We start from the raw sequence: 22150 nt of genomic DNA, 5'->3' as shown, positions 1-22150 counted from the left end.
TCCACCACAAACCTTCGAAGACGAAGAACATATCAAGAACACGAAGAACACACGAAGAACACGAAGAACAAGGGATTTCTAACAAGCTCATAGCCAGAGATTCATTGTAATTCTGTTCCAACAATCTTCGATCTATCCCTCAACCAAATTAAAGGATATTTTGTGTTCAAATCAAAATTACATTATTACAATCCAAATTAACAAATCTTTCAAGGAGATCGAATCAGAGGATCACTCTTTTGTAATTACAGAGAATTGTACCACACATTCATTAATACAAATTCGCATTTGTGACACTATTTTACTTGTTTGACTTATTTCGAACCGAGAAATTTAGTCGTCCACAGTTTTAACATCACTAATTCTCAAGTCCCAAAACTTGGTTCCCAAGACTCTAGCTGGGTCCCATATATGTGGTTAAAAAGTTGTTTTTATTTTCCATCACTCTAACTTAGTTTTTTGAGTTATGAGTGATGGGAATTGAGAATGAAAACTTAACCAAACAACCCAACCTGGTGTGGGACCCACAAAAAATGAGTGATGAGTTATAAAAATTGAGCAATGAAAACTCCATAAATTAAATAGGCCCTTAGAGCATCCACAGCCGGAAATTTCATCCTATCATATTTTACCATTTCAAAAAACTATTTTATCAATTGTACAATACTATTTTATAATACACCCGCCATCCCAACTTTTATTTTACCATACTACACATTAAAATAATATAAAATAAAATAAAAAGAATATAAAAATATTTCTCACTCTTTGATTTCTATTTCTCCATTTCTTTTAACTCTCTCTATTTCTCTCTGATCCCAGTCACATCACCCACCTCTGCTGAACAAAATACAGCCAAAATCAAAATCAAAATCTATAGCAAAATCCAACCAAAATCCAGCCAAAATCTATAGCAAAATCCATCCAAAATCCATAGCAAAATCAAAATCCAAAATCCAAACCAGTCACAAAGTCAAAGTCAAAGATAATGGTAGTTGATAAGTTGTACCTACACGACATGTAGTTTAGCTGCAAGTAGTTCAAGGGTGCTACAGATCGTTTTAATAATTCCTTCGTAATTCAATCTGTAGTCACGTGCTTGCCACGCTGAACTCTAATACAGCTGTCAAACTCAATTAAATAGAAATCACAGTTAGTCATTTTTCATTTTTCATTTTTCAGTTAAGTTTGTTTTCCATTTCCCGCCTCTGTTATATATGTATATATATATATAAACAGAGCGCCTATTGTAAATTAGTTCAATTCTCTCAGATTTTTTGATCTTGTTGATCTGTTTTTGATTTTGCTTTCTAAGCCTCTGAATCAGATTCTGTATTAGTTCAATTTCTCTCAGTGAAACTTCACCTTTCTCAGCTTTTCCATGGCGGAAACTTCAACAACCGCTACATCTTCTGCTACTTCAGGTACTACTTTCACAGCAGAAGAAAAATATTCATCAAGAGCATTCTATCTCGGAGATAATCCCGGCGCTATTCTCGTCAGAGAAAAACTCAGTGGTGGCGACAATTACCACACCTGGTCAAGATTCATGACCATTGCGCTCTCCGCGATGAGCAAGATAGGCTTTGTTGATGGCTCAATTGAGCAGCCAGACGATCGATCTTCTCCACTGTTCAATCTATGGATCAGGTGCGACGCCATGGTCACCTCTTGGATTTACAACTCCGTCTCACAGGAAATTCTCTCCAGTGTGATCTATGAGCAGACGGCTCGCGAGGTCTGGCTCGATCTTCAGCATCGATTCTCACAGCGAAATGCAATTCGCATTTTTCAGCTTCAGAAGGAAATCTCAAATCTCGCTCAGGGTCAATCCTCTGTGCATACATACTTTCTTACGCTCCAGGCACTTTGGGTTGAATTGTCAAGCTACAAACCATTGCCTGAGTGTTCATGTGGTTCGATGAAGACCATAGAAGACTATCGTCAACAAGAAAATGTGATGGCCTTTTTGATGGGACTGAATGATAGCTTCGCTAACATTAGGGCTCAAATTCTTTTGATGGATCCGCTGCCATCAATTAATCGAGCGTTTTCTCTGGTTCATCAATACGAAAGTCTAAGATCTATTGGATCTAATGTGATTTCCTCAGAGCAAGCCAATCGCAGAGAGAGACCTGTGTGTTCTCACTGTGGTGTAAGTGGTCATGTTGCTGATAAGTGCTATAAGTTGCACGGTTATCCACCTGGTTACAAATTCAAGGGCTAGACTCATGCTGTGACTCTCAGGTATTGGCTTTACTCCTTACAGTTCACATAATATGAAACATTCAGTTTTTTTTTTACTTAATTAGTGAATAGAAGGGCTTTTACACTAACAGTTGGGTGATGAATACTGGTGCTGCCAATCATATGGTACACTAATCGGTTTGAGAATAGTTTATCCAGCTTTTGCTAAAAGGACTATAGATAAAAAATAAAAGTTAAGTACTATAGATAAAAAGTAAAAGTTAAATAAAATAAGTAGGTGTCTCACATCACTTGCCCCAAATAGTAGAAAAAATCAGCAAAAGTTAAATAAAATAAGTAGGTGACTCATGTGGGACTCATAAATATTAGGAGAAATAAGCAATAAGATAGCTTATAAGTACATCCCAAACAGGCACTAAAAGTGTTTGACATCAGCTTATTTAGCTTTTAGGAAAGTGTGTTAAAATATAATTATACTTTAAAAAGGTAAAAAAAAAATAAAAGTTTTAAAAAGGTGTAGATAAAAGCGAAAAGCAAAAAAACTGGCTTATAATCTAATGCCACCCAAATGGATTATTAAGTCACACAGTTCATAGTAGTGTTAAGTTGCCCAATGGTGAACTTGCTCTTGATACACATGCTGGTACTGTTAGACTTTCAGCCTCCTTGTTACTTAACTGATGTGTTGTGTCCCTTTACCAAATTGACTAAAGCTTTGCATCGTTGCTTTATTTTTGAATCTACATATTGCATCAACGATGATTGGACTGGGTAAAGTGAAAGGGAGGTCTATATCTTCTGCAAGCATCATCTAGTTCCTGTGCTCCTGCTGTTTCGAGTATCTCTTCATTTGCTCCATCTGTAAATATGCATAATAAAACTGTTCATAGTGCTCACAGTGTTGCTTTTGATTTGTGGCACTATATAATAGGTCACCCAGCTTATTCTAAACTCAATGCTTTCTGTAATAAAGTACCTAACATTGATTGTACAAACCAGTTGTGTGATGTGTGTCCTTTAGCCAAACAATAAAGGCTACCTTTTCGTCTTAGTCAGCATATCTCTGGTTCTGTTTTTGACTTGATTTATTGTGATGTATGGGGTCCTTACCATGTGCCTATTGTCGACGGTTTTAGATTTTTTCTTACCATAGTAGATGATTTTTCTAGGTGTACATTGGTATTTTTTATGAAAAAAAAGTCTGATTGTAGACTTTAAGTACAGTCCTCCTTTACTCTCATTGAAACTTGGTTTTATTCAAAAATTAAAACTATTAGAACAGATAATGCTATGGAGTTTAATATGCCTGAATTTTATGCTTCAAGGGGTACTTTGCATCACTTAACCTATGTAGAAACTCCACAGCAGAGTGCTATAGTGGAAAGGAAGCATCAGCACATCTTGAATGTTGCTAGGGCTCTTAAATTACAGGCTAATCTCTCTTTACCCTTTTGGGGACATTGCATATGTACTGCTGTTTTCTGCTGTTTTCCTTATAAATGGACTCCCTTCTCCCTTGTTGCATAATAAAAGTTCTAATGAGCTTTTGTTTCACAAAACCCCTTCTTACTCCTATCTAGAGTGTTTGGGTCCTTGTGCTTTGTTTCAACTTTATCTTCACAGAGAACTAAATTTGAGCCTAGAGCTAGGAAGTGTTTGTTTCTTGGTTATCCTTACGGCTTTCAAGGTTACAGAGTCAAGGATCTTAATACCAATACCATTTTTGTATCTCGAGATGTAATTTTTCATGAACAACAAAAATAAAATTAAACGGTCAGATCAACAATATGTCTTTGAAACTAAAATTCAAGAACTAGATAATAATCATGTTGAAAATCTAAAACATAAAAGTGAAAAAAATCTTTAATACTGATTCAAACCAAAAAAAAAAAAAGAAAAAAAAAGAAAGGAGAAACTTAATGCCATTTCTAGAAAATGTGGAGGGTAATAGAATGCTGTAATTTGAGAGACCGGTTTTAGAGCTGTGCCTGCACAAGAAAATGTATAGAAACGAGTGATTAGCAGCCTTTCATCAAGTCATATTGTAGGCAACTGTTTTTAGAGAATTTAACTTCTTGTGCTGTGTAAAGGGAAGAAGGGAATACTGTGAAGCGTTTCTTGTAAATTTCAACAAGCTCCTTTGATTCACGTCTAGTTTGTTTGTAAGCATCATTTTTGTCCATCTCCTACACAATATTTGATAAAAAGGGATATGTAAGTCAATGCTTCTATTTTTAAAAAGGGGAAAAAAAAAAGTTACACATGCATCTAATAAGTCTTAAACCCACAACCTTATGAATACAAATACTCTGTACTACTTTTTGAGTTCTACTTTGTGTTCCACCAATTACAATTTGTCATGTGTTTATTTTTTTCCATTTTAAACTTTGACTGTTTTATAAGTAAAGTTAAACAAATGCATAACAAGTTGTGATTGGTAGAACATAAAGTGGAATACAAAAAATGGTACAGAGGATTTGTATTCCAACCTTACCATCCATATCCAAGAGGAACATGCCAGTTGAGCCATAGCTCATTAGTGATATGTAACTTAACTCTAAAACTATCAGCGTAACACCTTTCTGTTTCCAGTCATTGAAGAGCAGAACAAATCTAACTTTACACATGTATATGCCAGACCATATAAGCTTAATATTTTGCTTATCCCATTTAATACGATAGAGACATAATAGGAATAAATCCCATTTATTCATCCATTTTGAAATGAGTAAATTATAGTTTACCATGTCATAAATATTTAAATAAATATTGACCATCACCATTTTGGCATCTATTTAATTTAAATCATTGAGGATGTGGCAAAATTCAATTGACTCATTTCAAAATTGATGGATAAGATTTTAGAAACTCCATTGTAGAGTTACTCTAAGAATTCTAAAGGATCCTGATCTGTGAAAGGAGAAATTACCCATTAAGCTAAAATAACTTTCACATTATGCTGTCAACACCCAAAATTTATTGAAGCTTTAAACAGCTACGAGGCTTTAAAATAACAACTAGTAAATAAGCATTCTACTGAAAATGAAATTGGCTCAGAGAGAGATAGTTGGTAGCAAATTTATTGTACCTTAATCCAAGCAGCCAGGTTAGGCCTGCCTGCTGTGATGTCATATTTCTTTACTTCTAATGAGAAGGGCTGAAATCTTTCAATAAATGGAGCATAAGCTATATCCACCTGAAAAAAGAACATCAATTGTAACTGATTTTCTTGTTCACATCATGCAATAAACTTGTTTCCTGCATTGGATAAATCAAATAGATTTACATGGGGCAAACCCTACAGCAGCCTATTAGGTTGTCACTATTAGAGTATCATTGCAGAACATTTACCCTCCATCACTTCATGAAACCTAGACTCAATACCAGTATCAGGCAGAAGGCAGATATTATTGCCGTATGACAAAATTTTCACTTACCAGACTGAACTGACCAAGAAAAAAGGGTCCATCTCCAAATTTGGAAAGAGCTGTTTCGATGTAATCAAATGCAGCACCTGATGCAATTCACCTCTATAGGTTTATATACGCGGTATGTAAATAAGAAAGGATATTCAGCTGCTGAAGTCAAGTTGTCAACTCACCTGCTTCATTCCCATCTCCTTTGAATGAAGAAATCACAGATTTGTTGAACGTGTCCGTGTAGGACAACAACTCTTCTGCAAATTCCTTCTTGTCTGGATCCTACAATTCAAGGTATAAGGAATATCTGCAGAACATGGTGCTGATAAATAAGTAAAACAGGCTTTATCTATAAATCTTACCTGAGGGAAGAGAGAAGGTCCTTCAAAGTGACTGTCAATATATTTTATCAAATCAAGACTCTCTCCTTTGACTTCATTGTTGTGCTCCAACGATGGCACCTGCACTGTAACTTCTCATAAAGAACTGTAGAAAAGAAAAAAGCAGCAAGAATTGAGCATAGCACTCATAGGTTTCTTCTTTAGCCATCTGTTTGTCTTAGAACTTAAACATCATTAAGTTCTTTACTATTAAGCATTAACAATGCAGCATATGTACCGGCTCCACAGAACTATTATCTGGAGGTCGTACAAGCATTCCAAGTGAATCATTCAAGTGTTTTACCTAGCATTCTATATAATTCAACATGTGATTCATGTTTTGAGTCTACTTCGCCTTGTGTTTTGATTATCTCAAAAACTGGAATTGTCCACAAATGTTATCATCACTTATTATTAATGATTCTTCTTTCATTTTTCCACTCCATTTTAGAGGTGAAATGTAAGATTTTAATTGCTAGGGCAAACAAATGGAGCTATATATTTTCTTGTAACATCCAAGTAAGTGAAGAGAATATTGCATCTATATAGTTTCACCTTGTTAGCTGAGTACACTTTCTCCTTGTACCAAGCAGGCCTGTTTTGCAGGTCAATGGGAACCAATTTTATCTTGTCCTGCAAACCCTGAATTGCCCACAATATTATAAGACACCAAATCAAAACAGAAGAATAAGTTTCATAATATAATGAAAAAAGTGAACACCAAAAATGGAAAATTAATCACCTTAGATTAGACATGTTGCAACATAATTGGCCCCTTGGCTAAGAAAAGGGATAAAAAGAGAAGTGATAATTCCAAATAAAGGCTCCTTTCATTATCCATTTGGGACCCGAGGCAACTAGAACCCCACCCAACTACACTTACTAGCTCAATAGGCATCTCCACCCTGTATAATTCTATGTGGATGGTAAGGTCATGGTTTCAAGACCCATTGAGTTTGTGTAACTTAACAATAAATAAAGAATTTAAATTTTAAAAAAAGTACTATGATTACTACTGTTGGCGTAGTTGTGGAGTTTGGTTTTTAGATATTTTGGGATTTCATGGATCTTGCCAAGGTTGGTTGTAGATACTCTTTTTGGTTGGTGAAATTGGTTTGGAAAGCATTTGTCTAGCATTTGGAATTTAGTTCCGTTGTGCTTAATGTGGTGTATTTGGAGGGAGCAAAATTGGCGGACGTTTGAGGACATGGAAAGCTCTGACAATCCGCTACTTGCTTCTTTCAGCGGCTCCCTTTTTGACTTGTCTAGTGCTCGGAGACTCACCTCTAATAATTCTCTCCCTATGTTCCTTAGTTCTTTCCTTTGTAATTAGTATTTTCTTTGTTTTTTTCTATTCTCTTTCTGTACTCTTTGATCTGCTTTATGCCCTTTTGCATGAGGTAGGTTTTTTTTTTTTTTTTTTTTTTTTTAATAATGAATGTACATCTTTATTACTTATCCAAAAAAAAAAGGCTTATATTATTTTATGAACCAAACAGAGGGTAAGCAGGAAAAATCAAAGAACTCTTACAATCCATGCCTGCTTTTGCACACACAAACACACATCAACAAGAAGCACCCAGATAATGAACAATTTTAAAACCAACCTTACAATTCCGAGTGATCCACACACGCTGTGCGTACGGGCAGGTATATGATATATACAACCTTCAATGTATGAAAATGCAGTCAGATTCCCAGAAAAGAATCTTTATAAAAAGTAAAGAGCAATTAGTTTCATATGGGCATTGAAACAAACAGTACATTGGAATTATAACTGAAGGACTACATGATCACTAATATAGATAAATAAGTGCAAGAAAGTGAAGCAGACAAGAACCAACCTTGTAGTTCCATCAAAAACCGGAGGTGGTTCCGAACTGGAATCAAGTGGGGGTGGAAGGACCTCATTCACAGTTCTGCATAGAGCGAGAGAGAGAGAGTTCAGGGTGTAAAAGTCACTTATTTATCATAATTCATAAAATTGTGTGCACAATCCTGTGTACTGCACCAAAAAAATAAATAAAAGTTTGTCCGTGTGTGCAAACTTGGCGTGTTTTTTGCTCTCATTCTCTATAACTTCATTTTCTCAGTAACCAAGCAGGAAAAAGAACGACTTTGGACTTACCCAGCTGCCATTTTAGTAGAAAGTAGTACTTTAGCTCTGGCTTTTCCAAGTGCTTGAAGTTGAAGCTTAGGAGGAGATATGGTTGTGTTTGGGAATCTAATTTGTGTTACCACTTTTTTGTAGAATGATGAGAGAGAGAAAGGGACGGAGTTGGTGTTGTTGTTGCTGCAGCTGTAGCTCACTTTCGATTTCAAACTGGCCATTCTTTTTTTGGAGTGGTCCAATGGTTAATTTAGGCTCAGGAAGGAGGAAAAAAATCTACACCCCACCATACTTATCCATTCAAAGTGAATGTCTTAAATTAGTTACATGACTTACGTCTACAATGTTTACAACAAATGGTCAACATGGAATCTGTGTAATGTTTTTGACATTTGTTTGGTCCACAAAACTTGTTGATGATCTCAAATTAGCTGTTGAATTGATTTTTGGTGGAGTTGATTTTGTAGTGCCTACAAAGGTGACATATGTAACTCATTCATAAGTGTGCAGTGTGCATGGTTGAACTTCACGTTTCAGCCTCTTAATGGATGTGGTTCAACAAGCTTGTAATTTTGAAATTACATGGTACATCTATAATCTATTCTGGTTAATAATGTGACAACTAAATGTCAGTGAAGCTCTAGACTACAAAGGTTGTAAGTTGATTTTAGTAAAAAGGAATACAAAGTTAGGACTTTCTTTATGTTTTGGCCTAGAGTTGGATTAGATTAAACCGTTCTGAGTCTTGCTACAACCTCCCCACTCCAAGATATAAAAAGAATTACAAATTTAAGTTGTCAGAACAATAATCATGTTGGAAGTGCCTCGGAACGAGAAAATAAATGGTGAAGCATGCATCAATGTGCGCAAATTGGATAAATACCCCTTGGCCATGCTATGCTAAATAACTGATCAAAGACCTCACAGTGCTGCATGCAAGCACGAGTCCTGTCGATCTTGCTTGAAATCAGGTCATCTGGGAAATTCGGATGATCGAAGTGAGAGATGATGCTTCAGTAGAACTTCTTACCTCTTTTCCTATTTCTCCACATACCGTGTAACATGATGTTTTCAAAGTTGCACACTTTTCACTTTCTTAATATTTAACCGTTCGCAAGGATTCAAAAATCGGAATGCCCATATTTGATAAGTTATTTTGTTTTGATTAATATTCGATGGAAACTGTCTTGCTTTTTCAGGCTCTGATTAATATATATTAATTGATCCCCTAGTTTAAACATTTTAACGCTTAAATTTGCTTCATGGCTGTGCATTGACGCTGTCTCTGAGTCGAAAAGTAACTTCAAGAATGTTACCAGACATGTTCCACATTACACAACTTTGAGTTGATTATAGAAATATGAACAAAAACTTTTACCGATAAGCTTTCTGGATATACAAAAAGACATCTGAACAAACGTTTTAAGCATTATTATGGTCCCCATCTAACATATATTTTACCTCCTATTCAAGTTGTAACTGTATAGACAGGAACCACAATTAGAATAATCTGCTAATCCTGTTGACCTTATTAATCAGTTGACTCTGAGCTACAAGCCTACAGCTAAAACCACAATAGAAATGTCTAACAGTATCATCTGATTTGCAGAAATTGCTTTGTGAAGTGTTCAAAAGAAGCAGATACCATGAACAAGATGATAAACTTTAAATGTTTACATCGTTAATGAAAGCCTAGTCTCCACTAATTTACAAACATAAAAAATAATAATAATAATAATAAATAAATAAATAAAACCATGATGTAACATTTAGTCGAGTGAAAAGAAATTGATAATTCAAACGAGATGATAAATATTGAATGTTTACATGATTAACAGTAGCCTAGCTTCCACTAATTTCCACACCTAGAAAAACCATGATGTAGCATTTTAGTCGAGAGTTGAATGAAATGGATACTAGAAACAAGATGATACATGTTGAAGGTTTACATGATTAATAGAAGCCTAGCTTCCCTAATTTGCACACCAAGAAAAAACCTTGGTGTGAGTTCCAGCTATCTCAATTGATAAAGTCTATGATGGTTGAATAAGATATCTGGGTTCAATCTCCGCCTACACCAAAAATTGATTGGTGTCTTGGTTTGATAATAAAAAACTATCATTAAGAGCGGACACCATAGGTTGAAACTCTTTCTCAAAAAAAAGAAAAAGCCATGGTCTAACATTTTAGTCAAGAGTTAAATGAAAGTGATACTTAAAACAAGATGATAAACATTGAATATTTACATGATTAATAGAAGCCTAGCTTCCTCTAATTTGCACACCTAGAAAAACCATTGTGGCACTGTGTAACATTTTAGTCGAGCTAAATGAAACTGATACTCAAAACAAGATGATAAACATTGAATATTTACATGATTAATAGAAGCCTAGCTTCCTCTAATTTGCACACCTAGAAAAACCACTGCGGCACTGCAAAACATTTTAGTCAAGAGTTAAAAGAACTGATACTTGAAACAAGATGGGGTAGGTTTACACAATCAATAGAAAGCCTGGCTTCCACTAATGTGCACACAGTGAAAAACCATGATGCAGACCTAGGTATTTAAAAACAAATGGCAGAGATCCGTGAAGAGTTAAAAGAACTGATACTTGAAACAAGATGGGGTAGGTTTACACAATCAATAGAAAGCCTGGCTTCCACTAATGTGCACACAGTGAAAAACCATGATGCAGACCTAGGTATTTAAAAACAAATGGCAGAGATCCGTGAAGAGGGAAACAAGATCCTAAAGCTAATTGACATTTGGAAAGTAATAGTTTAAACTTCTTGGCAAAGCGATTGCCAATATTTGAAATGATACATGTTGCAACCCAAGTGTAATATAGTCAGAATGAATACATTTTTACCTGCAATGTCTAGAGGCACTCAAAAATCAACTTTTATTCTTGTTCTTGAGTTGTCAATTTGAATATTCTAAAAAACCTTTTAACAGCTGCCAAATAAAGGCAACTAGGAAAATTGAAACAGAATATTATCCACATTTGAGAGTCTCATAATCCATAGCAACTTTGTTCTGTTATTAAGGAAAAACAGTAAAACCATATGTTTAAGTGGTAGCTTTTGAAGTATCACATGTCAATCACCAGACAATTCCTACAAAGAATTTTTCCTAAGGCATTCCCCTGTCTAGCCATTGACTCTACCATTTGTGGCAAGTTTTCTTAATGCTTCATGGGGAAATGTTTCCACGAAGCATTGCTATACATTAGGAAGAATAGAATATAAAGAATCTTTCTTTAAAGGGTATAAAAAAGAATGTTTCTCAGTACAATAAAGGAAAGGAGAGCTTAAGTGATAGATTTTCAAAACCTCTAAAACTAGGTGTTAGCAAAGATACCGCCACCTCCTCTGACTGAAAGTAGGGGTCCATGCCAAGAGCTGCGACTTATTAGGTGGGAATCAAGAAACAAAACTATTACTGTAATATCATCATGAAAATGTCTCCTCACCCCTCGATCAATCTTTTTCAAGTCTGAGTATCTCATCTCTCTTTTTTTCGCTGCTTCACAAAGTGCAGCTTTGACTAGTTTCTTTGCAACACCCTGCAAAAATATGGGAAATATTTAAATAACTTCAACAAATAATGACTTCTATTTAACTAATAATATCATGCAAACATAGAAGATCTGTCTGCTCGAAGTAAATGAATATATGCAACACTATTTAAGTAGTTCTTAGAAAAATTCAGCAATTTGAGGTTGCAAGAGAAATGTCTAGCTATTTGCTTTTATGGTGGAAAGTATCTAGTTCATTGCTTGCATAAGAACTATACAATTATCTTCAATTTATTTAATTATTATATAATGGGGAAAAGAAACAGGGTACCAGTGCTTATAACATAAACAAAGAAACAAGGTACCACTAAGATAGCATTAAAATCATCCTTCCACAAGTTAGTTAGAAACAAACCCATGGTAAAATATCCAACCTATATACAAAAGAGATTCAAAGCTATAGATAGGATCATAGGAATCCTTACATTACGTGGACAGCTCTGGGCAATATCAACAGCCTCCTGATTGCTTAGGTGCTCCCATAGGCCATCTGATGCAAATATAAGAAATTGATCTTCAGGGAAGAGTTTCTGCACTGATATTGTTGGCTCAGCTTTAAGGATTGGTTTGTAGAAGGGTTCTGGAAGTCTAAACTTTGACAACAAAGGCTCTCTATTGAACTCCACATTCTTCAGATAGGCATCGCCAATAGATCTTGAAACCTGAAAAAGTAACAAAGCTCTGTCAATACAGTAAATTCTCTGTGTGGGAATGCCATCCCTGTGTAAGCACCATGCTGATTTCCTGGAAAGAAATCCTCCAGAACTAAAAAGTCATGAATCATACTCAACATTCTGATTTTGGACATGTGACGGCTCATATTGCATGTCACTTTTTACCCCCAAACACTGTAAATAATTCCAAACTAGTATCAATAAAAATTCTGATATGATCACATACACTTCACATTTTAAACAAATATAGCTGTTCAAGCTGAAGTGAATTCTTAAATTCTCCACATTTTTTTTATAACATAGGGAACCTTTCTAAAGAAGAGCCCATTGGACTTGCCTCCAACTAGTAAAACCTATGAGTAACCCCACCTGCCAAAACCATTGCCTAGAAATCCAAGGGCATTCACCCCTAACAGGCTAAGCAATATAAGCTCATGCCCAGGAGCTTCTCCACAATTATTCATATTTAATTTCTGATAAATTCCAAATTTTATCTGTAAATAGTTTTTCTTAACCTGCCTTGCTGGAATAGTCTAATTCCCAAATCTGCCCCCATTGGGATCATTATTCATTAGGGATCATTAAGGAATATGTTTTATTATTAGGGACATTCTATTATTCTGAGTTAATCTAAGGAAATAAATGGAACATCTTAAAACTGTCATTAATTGTAACTAAATGTCTATGTAGAATAAGTTTTGTTCAACCCAATAGCATATCCTTGATGAAAAAGAGCCACATACACGTCAAAAAAATCTCAAATATTCAGAGGGCTTTGGCAGAATGACTTAAAAAGGGCATAAAAGATAGAAGGTAATTTAGGAAAAGATAAAGAAGTGGGAAAATAATGTTTCATAGAAAACAACTATATCTCAAGAAATCACCTGTATTAGACCCTTCACACGCCACACCTTATGCTTTAAAACCACAATCTGTGGATCATCGGGATGCGATGAACGCAGTTCCTCCCTCACAGATTCCACACTTGCATTGTGCTCAATTGATAGCTGAACAGCTTTAATCTCTTTTACAGCCTTCTCCTGTCTTCCTAACACCACCCGAGAATCTCCTGCATTTGCAATGTATAGCAGCCCGCTACATATTACACCAACCAAACAGCATGCACCAACAGAAGCAATTTCTGGCTTAGTTCGCCACTGCCTCCTTACTAGAGAGAGGAATTCCTCCTCAGTTGCCAAGAATGCCTTGTTGATAACATCTGCTGACATTCCCTGATTCTCTAATGTGAACTCTGCAGCATGAATAGCTGTCAAGTCAGTAAACATATGCATTAGCTTTAATTAAAAATTAAAAAATGGGGTAAAACCAAAAAAATAATATTATAAGAGACAGAAGGAACATATAACTAGAAAATTGTCCAAATCCTAACATACAGGAATTGTTATTTTCTGAGAGCTATCATCAATGAAAACCTATACCTGATAGGCATTTCACAGAACATTTATAAAATTTTGATCATTTCTGAATTCTTGCAACTAATAATCGCAACCTATAGTCATAGTAAAAGGTTAGGAACTAAAAGCAAATTCTCAACTCAAAGAAAACTGGTGTCTTTATTGTCATGATTCTTATTTCTTAGACTTTTTTGATAAGTAAAAGACATTCTAGGTTCTTAGAATGGATATTCATACTCCTGGAGAGCCTTTACCTGTCCTATCAAATTTGAATGGAAATTATATCATTTAGAAATCAAAATATGAACCACAACTCCATAAAAACTACACATGCTTCTTTTTTTGAGATGCATTAAATTACCACACCTAACTTGTGCCTAATTCTTCCCCAGTCCCCACCTATTCACCCATGAATCCAGGATTTTCACTTTCTGGTAATCACTGACGGCAACTAATTCCAATCCTGAATCTGATATTGAGGATGGAATATTGCAATAAGAATACACATCACTATTAAAAGATTCATAAGTTACAAAGCTCCAACTGCACTAAAAAATTTCAGCTTCGTCTTGTAATGCAGTCTGCTGAAAGTGATCTTATCTTCTAACTTTAAATGCTTTAAGATAATCAATCATAGCAGTAAGCAGTTTTGAAGAGAAACCTAATGTAAGAAGAATTGAAATTTTTTTCAAAATACATGTTGCTAAATGACTGGCATGCAGCAGGCATGGGTGAAACACCAAAACAATACTGCTCATGCCACTGAACACTCTTATATACCAAAAATCAACATGATATCGAGCTTATCACTGTCAATCATGATTATGGGATTCTCTAAAAGCACAAAGATCAAAAGATAAAAAAATAATTAAAAAAAACTACTAATTAGCCACGTTGATGTAAGAGGAACTGCGTACAAAATACAATAACAATCAAGCCAACAAATTAACAAATTGCACAAACTCAGACTGTTTTCAAAAATGAATTCGTAAAGCAAATGGTGGATGAACAACTTAGAAGCTTACTCCTGATATTGTTAAACAGGTGATCATTTACGAAAAGGGCAGCTTCAGGGCCTCCATGCCCATCGTAAATTCCAACAAATGTTCCATTAGGACCTGACTCAAGGGAACTCATTGACCCTGATTCAAGTTGGCTATGGTCTTCCAACAAATTGTTTGCTTGAATTATCGCCATTGAGAATTCTCCATTAACATGATGACCTGAATCCTTGTACCACAACAAACCATCAACCCGACCACTCACATTCTCAGAATTTTCACCCTCAACGGAAGGCTTCCAACAGGGTTTCACAAACTTCATCAATGTACCTGATACCATCCCTTACATATTCTCACCCAAAGGAACCGGCAATCAAATCATTCATCAAATAATTATCAGTAACAAGATTGAACCCTAGTTTCTGCTCTAATTTCTTCTCAGTCTTTAAAGGTAAGCCGCATGTTCTGGAAATCAAATACTCATTGATCAATGTAGACACCATTAATCTGTAAAGGTGTAAAACTTTAAATAAGATAGTGGGCATGTGCAGAAACAGCATTTTTGTAAAATCAGATTATAGACAACATCAAAACCTGCAGCTATTCAAAATAACAAAAGATTTTGGTTGCAAGATACAACTTTCAGTTTTAAAAAAAATCAAAATTGGTTGTCATTTCAGCATGTACAGGTATGAAAGATCAACCAAAACAATGCAAGTAATATCAACATGGCATCTATTGAAAAACAAAGAGATGGGGTATTCTCAGAAACTGCAAAGTTTTGAACTTAACACAAGAACCAAAATATTGTGACCATTAAACTTGTCAGCAACTAAAGATCAAACAAACAATACAACTATGATACCCAAGAAAACAAAAACAAAAAACATAGAATACCTTGAATCTATGTTCTGTGAAATAATATTCAACCCCTTTTGGTGTACAAATTAAGAATTACAAACTAAACTGGAAAGAACCCATTATCTGATGGATTAAACAGATCATCAATAAGGGAGAATTGGAATGTTCTGACAGAACAAAAAAGAAGGTGTCAGAATGTTTAAAGAGGTAGATCTAAAAGAAAGACAGAGAGACAGAGAAATTGGAGCTGGTTAATGGTTCATGTTTTTTTTTTTTTTTTTTTTTTTGCTTTCTTGAAATCTTCTAAAGAAAGAGGCTGTAGTATACAACAAATTCTCTCGGTCTGAAATCCACCATAGGCCCTATGGGTATGGGGGCTTTTGGCCTTTTGGGGTTGGATTTTCAGTTTTGGTTTTCTCCTTTCTAATTTATTGCCTGGGGTTTTGACTTTGACTTGCAACAAACCACCATTTTAGGCGATCTTTGCTCATCTTCTTTTCTCCTTTAAATAGTAAAGTTCCCTTTAAGAATATTTTTGATGTTTTCCTATTATTCTTTCCTTTTTATCAATTTTATTTTTGGGATTTCCTTGAGCAGCACGTATAACATGTTATACAGTGCTTTTTAGTAAATATTTTCCAAGTCCATAAAAAAAAAAAAAACTATATATATATATATATAACATATTATATAGAGTAATGTATGCAGTGTGGCCACGTTTTCTTAGCCCAAGCCCAAAATGTAAGAGATGTTGGTCCAGTGAGTCCAATATAATAATTTGTAGAGAGTGGGTCAAAGAACTCAGCCATAATGAATTTGACAACGGGTAGTATGGATTTAGGAGATGTTCAAGCAAGAACAAAGACCATAGAACTGACTGAATTTCTCTGTTCGAGGAGGTAGATCTCTATATAAATCAATTAAACTTATTACAGGTATAACTTTGATTGTTACAGTATTCTTTTTCTATTTTTCTCATCCTCTCCTCATGGAGGGTCTCTTACATTATATAGTTCCCCTTGGACCTTAAATATTTTTGGGTTCCCTTCCTTCTCGTATTTTTATGAGACACGTCTCTATCACCGGAGCTTCTATGAAAGTTACTTTCATCGTTGAAATACACATCTGAACGATATTTATCATATCCGAGGAGAAATTCTTCCTCGGACTGCTTTCCACTCATTTCTTATCTATGAGACTCTAAACTGAAATCCCTCATAACTATTTATCTCTCCTTAGACTTGTCAACATTCTCAGACAGAGTCCAATACTCGATATATAATTTTGAATCATTATCCCTACATATGCCCTATCATATTTCTTTCTTTCTTCTTCTTCTTCTTATTTATTTATTATTATTTTTTTTTTTTTGCTTTTCATTTTTTTGCTTTTCAGATTTGCGTCATGTTTTACATCAAAAAACCTACCATCCGAGTCGCTCACGCGGGTTCACAATTTTTTATTATAATCAATTATGATGTCCCCATGGCCCATTGTATTATTCACCAATTGAATCACTTCGACCATTGCGAAAAATATGATGTCCCCACAGCCCATTGTATTATTTAAGTATAACACATTTGACATTCCTGTACCTTGACCCATCGGTTTGCAGTTGGCACACCCGTACCATAAATTATGTTGCTTAACTCTGGGACACCAAACATGACCCTCATGTTACTCTGCAACCACATTTGAGGCTACATTTTTTTTGGCTAAACCACGTTTGAGGCCAATATACATTGAGAAGACATGGAAAATGATTTGTCACAACTCCTTAATTATAGTGTTTAAAAAGGTACTATTGCAAAAAAATAATAAATCAATCGGTTGGACCAATCAATCACAACAGTGTTTTCCCCCCTAATGAACACATATAAATGATTTGTGATCAGCTTAGGTTCTTTTTTTAAAATGTGAATTGAGCACTAAAATCATTGTCTCTCTAATTCTATCATTGTCATTAACCAAAAGAGAAGTGCCATGTATAGAATATTTTTACAATACTTTAACAACAAATCATAGGTGATAAGTTATTATTGATTATAATTTGAATTCGTAACTTATTTTTTTTGGTTCACTCATAATAATCAATAATAACCTACAACTTAAAATTTGTTGTGAAAGTATTGTGAAAATATTATGAATTTTAGCATTTCTCTCAGTTGAAATGGTCATTGATAGAATGTGGGAGAACATGGCACTCACATTGCCTGTTTAGTTAGTAATTCTATGTGGCGGTTAGATTACACAAATCAGCCATTTTCTCTTCCACAAGTTCATATAATAGGAACTGTTCAACTTCAACCTTCTATTTGGTTACCAATTACATGGAAACATTAGATTCTTCCTGTCCAAAATATTTTGGACAACTTTAAACATGCTTGAGCTTTTTTTTAAATGGTTTTAAATTTCCTAACATGCTAAAGATTAAGCTGTCGAATATCACCTTTTAAGTTGTACAGCAGATGTTAAACAAGACTCTATTTTGCACGTGTATAAAACAAACAAAAATTGGCTCTTTATTACTTATCTAGTTTCTACATTATTTCTTTCTCCCAAAAAAAAAAAAAAGTTTCTACATTATTTCTAAAATATGCACAACAAATTTATCATGAGGATTATTTTAAAGTTTTTTTTTTTTTTTTTGAGAAACTTTATAGATATTACCATATGATAAAACTTGAAATTTATGGAGTTTGTTTCATGGTGATCGTTTTTTACCATTGAGACAAGATACTAATGAATTTCTTTTTTGGTGTAGGCATGATTAGAACTCTACCCTTGTTCAACCAAGACTTTACCAACCACTTTCTAAATTTAAAAAAAAAAAAAAAAAAGGGCGTCCGAGACCTCGGAAGAACACGAGGACCACCCCACCAAAGGACTCCTTGAATGTCCGAGGAGGAGGGGTCCAGTGCCACGCGTCGGCGAAGGAACAAGCCTTAGGCGAGCTGTCACCTCTGCATTGAATGCGCTCACTTAACCCCCTCTGGCCGCATTAATGAGGATGTAACCCCTTGACAGAGCAACATTGATCATGGTGAGCCACTTGAGTACGGATAAGACCTCTGATAGGACGGAGGGTCAGAGCGGAGGCCAATGGATGATCAACAGAAGGAAGGAGAAGATAGGAGGAAAAGAATGATATAAAGAAGGCGAGCAAAGCAATTAAAGGAGGATCTTGGGGGGGGGGGGTGGGNTTAAAAAAAAAAAAAAAAAAAAGGTTTTACCAACCAAGTTAACTAAAAGCTACTTATAATGAGCATTTAAACCACAATCACAACCATTAATAGATTTTTTTTTTTTTATATAGATATTACTCTATGATAAAACTTTTATGGAGTTTGTTCCATGGTGATTATTCTTTGTGTTAGAACAAAATATTAATGAATTTCTTTTAGTGTATGCAATATTAGAACTATACTCTCTCTTCTTTATCATCAGATCAAGACACCAATCGATTTCTGGTGTAGGCGAGAATTGAACTCTAAATTTCTTATTCAACCATAAAAATCTTTACCAGTTAAACTAACAGAAACAGTGAAACGCACTAGACAACATACATAAGAATATACCAATTAAGTTAACTAAAACCACTTATTAGGAGTATTTAAACCAAAATCACAACCACAAAAAGACTTTACCAACCAAGTTTACAGAATTCTTTCTAGTCTGTAGATTTTCTTCACTTTTGCAGAAAGGGTGCGAGAGATGTAGAGAATCTGTAGATGGTCTAGAAAGAGACGAAATGAGAATATTCCCCACGCACAATAACAAGAGGTCCTTAAAGCTAATTGTGAGTTGTAACGGCCTACGAGCTAAATCTAGGAACAAAATTAACATCCCAAACATTAATGGAAGATATTAATTCTTTAATATTTTCTTTTTGAAAGCACTCTTTAATATTTTCGATAATGCCGTCTATTGCCAACTTATAGTAGTAAGGTTTTATTTAATTGCCATTATCATATTCCTCATATATCCTTCACAGATCGAGACTAACCTAAAAGTTATTTTATTCTACTATTATAAATAGCATATTTTTAATTTTTTATAGGTTATTTGGTATTATATGGTATTTTCAATGAAAATGCTCAAGATTCAAATCTTTATTTTCAACTATTAAATAATATATACAAACACACACAATGAAAAAGAAGAAAAAAAAAGTCTACTGTATATTTTAAACCCGTGTAATAGTAACTATCTTATGTGCCTTCAAAGCTCCCATTTAGAGAGGGAGAGTCACAATCTCATAAAAAATTAGATTATTATGCTTTTTGTATTTTAAATTTGCCTAGAATCCTTGCCAGTTTCTAAGGAGAGGAAAAATAATATTCATTTTTTATTAAAAAAAAGAATGTTTCAATATAAAAAATATAAAGATATACTTTTGGTTCTTAAATTTGGGTTAGGTCATATTTTAGTCCATGGAATCAAAAAGACTATATTTCAATTTATGCCTTTAAAGTTTGCAAAATTGGCCTTGATGGCCTTCTTCTAAATTTTTTATTATAAAAAAACACTTTTAAAGTTTGCAATAATTTTGATTTTGAGCCTTAAAGTTTAAAAATTTGGATTTGTGCCCCTAACATTATATATTGTCTAGATTTAAGCCCTTCCATCCTTGTAATGTGACGAGGTGTCTGTTAAGTGCTACCTCAACTCATAACGATGTAGTGTTGTGAATTTTAATTTTGAAACATTAGAGAGTAAAATCAAAATTATCCCAAATTAAGTGTGCAAATTACAAATTAGTCTTTCCCTTGTAAAAAATTTGCAAATTAGTCAAAATAATGTCTAACATGGTTTTGATAGGGTTCAAAATGATGCAGTTTTGAATATTAATGAAAAAGGCAACGTTATTTTTTAGCTTAGTTGACATTTAATTGGCACTCATCATGGTGTATTGATAGAAGGACTCAAATCCAAACTGTGGGCCAGAAAATCGGGTAGCCTCGGCCCACTCCAAGCCAGGCCCAAATGGGCCACGCCGAGAATGCATGATGAGTCCGAGGATGAAAGCGCGAAGACCAACCCCCGAGGAGCATATCCGAGGATGACCCTGTCCTCGGGCGTCCGAGACCTCGGAAGAACACGAGGACCACCCCACCAAAGGACTCCTTGAATGTCCGAGGAGGAGGGGTCCAGTGCCACGCGTCGGCGAAGGAACAAGCCTTAGGCGAGCTGTCACCTCTGCATTGAATGCGCTCACTTAACCCCCTCTGGCCGCATTAATGAGGATGTAACCCCTTGACAGAGCAACATTGATCATGGTGAGCCACTTGAGTACGGATAAGACCTCTGATAGGACGGAGGGTCAGAGCGGAGGCCAATGGATGATCAACAGAAGGAAGGAGAAGATAGGAGGAAAAGAATGATATAAGAAGGCTGGAGGAGGAGGCCATATAAGGACTCAGGAGTCATGTTAAGTTTCTGGGAGAGGGATCTCCTCGGACGAGTGCCGAGGAGCTACACTCAGTTGTAAACTGGGCTCACTCTCCTTCAATAAAAAAGAAGTGATTTGTATTCCGTTGCTAGTCTGTTAGGGCCTAAACCTTTGATCCACTCTCTACAAATGTATTGCTGGGGAATCTTTACAAATGGAGTCCCTACACGAACAATATGTAATATTAGGTTATGGATCCAAATTTTTTAAATTTGAGAGGCAAAATTAAAATTACCCAAAACTTTAAGTATGCAAAATGCAATTTAAACAACTAAAAACTTCCTCTTTAGTTATTTAAAAATTGTAAACTTACGGCTTATCAAATTATTAGAGGTGGCAATATATTAAAAATAAGTTTGTGACTTTTTATCTATTGAAATTTTACTTAATTTTGTGTATAAAAGTGTTTACTAATTCTTAAATTTTATTAAAATTATTTTTAAATGTTCAATTTAAAGTTAATTCGACTTGATGCAACTTGTTTGACTCGACTCACAATAAGATAAATGGTTGGGTGGTCTTTCATATATAAATAAACTGAGTTTAGGTAGATTGTTTTCGATTATTGTTATAATTCTTGTTTACGCAGCAAAATTTGACAAAGTTTTGTGATACTTAGCTATAACAAAAAATAAAAAAAAAATGTTAAAAAAAAAAAAAAGCTATAACAAAAAATTACAGAATGACTAAATTGCTATATTTACAAATTTTTTAAGACTAAAAAAGAAAATTTCAAATTCCGGGCTCTAAAATAAATACTTGGTCCAAATTTTAAACACCAATCAAATATTTTCACCCAAGTAAGAACAAGTATTATGATAAATGTGAGTTTTAGTTAACTTAATTGGTAAAATTTTTAAAAGTTTAATAAGAGACGTGAACCCCCCATCTACATCAAAAATATAATTAATATCTTGATTTGATGATAAAGTCCTATCATTACGAGCGGACTTTACAAGTTAAAAAAAAAAAAAAAAAAAGTACTATGATAGATATAGCAAAAAAGAAAGGGCCATTTAGCAAAAACACAGAAAAACTCCAAAATAACTGGT

At 34.6% G+C, this 22150-nt stretch overlaps 3 protein-coding genes across 5 annotated transcripts; 1 reads left to right on the top strand and 2 right to left on the bottom strand.

Moving 5' to 3' along the window:
* Nucleotides 1-1191: 1191 nt before the first annotated feature.
* On the top strand, nt 1192-3266 carry LOC112015806 (uncharacterized). Its single transcript, XM_024048242.2, has 2 exons — nt 1192-2247; nt 2986-3266. Exon 1 carries the CDS (start codon nt 1382-1384, stop codon nt 2225-2227), a length of 846 nt encoding a protein of 281 aa, XP_023904010.2. The 5' UTR covers nt 1192-1381; the 3' UTR covers nt 2228-2247; nt 2986-3266.
* A 653-nt stretch (nt 3267-3919) lies between these two features.
* LOC112015804 (protein IN2-1 homolog B) lies at nt 3920-8452 on the bottom strand. Its single transcript, XM_024048240.2, has 10 exons — nt 8136-8452; nt 7852-7926; nt 7615-7675; nt 6563-6649; nt 5990-6088; nt 5810-5909; nt 5646-5722; nt 5297-5404; nt 4314-4394; nt 3920-4196 (listed from the first exon to the last, which is right to left on the bottom strand). The coding sequence occupies exons 1-10, from the start codon at nt 8336-8338 to the stop codon at nt 4185-4187; spliced, it is 903 nt and encodes a 300-aa protein (XP_023904008.1). The 5' UTR covers nt 8339-8452; the 3' UTR covers nt 3920-4184.
* A 2677-nt stretch (nt 8453-11129) lies between these two features.
* LOC112015813 (probable protein phosphatase 2C 38) lies at nt 11130-16170 on the bottom strand. 3 transcript variants are annotated; one of them, XM_024048250.2, is made up of 5 exons: nt 15683-16170; nt 14810-15292; nt 13254-13636; nt 12121-12357; nt 11130-11683 (listed from the first exon to the last, which is right to left on the bottom strand). In XM_024048250.2, the coding sequence occupies exons 2-5, from the start codon at nt 15123-15125 to the stop codon at nt 11459-11461; spliced, it is 1161 nt and encodes a 386-aa protein (XP_023904018.1). In that variant the 5' UTR covers nt 15126-15292; nt 15683-16170; the 3' UTR covers nt 11130-11458. The 3 variants fall into 3 exon arrangements, with proteins under 3 accessions (XP_023904018.1, XP_023904020.1, XP_023904019.1); XM_024048252.2 differs by having other exon boundaries at nt 13254-13621; XM_024048251.2 differs by having other exon boundaries at nt 14810-15250.
* Between the last annotated feature and the right edge of the window lie 5980 nt (nt 16171-22150).

The sequence above is a fragment of the Quercus suber genome, unplaced genomic scaffold (assembly GCF_002906115.3).
Source record: "Quercus suber isolate HL8 unplaced genomic scaffold, Cork oak 2.0 scaffold_694, whole genome shotgun sequence".
Classification (NCBI taxonomy): Eukaryota; Viridiplantae; Streptophyta; class Magnoliopsida; order Fagales; family Fagaceae; genus Quercus; species Quercus suber.
This window is presented reverse-complemented; position numbering and strand designations above follow the sequence as displayed.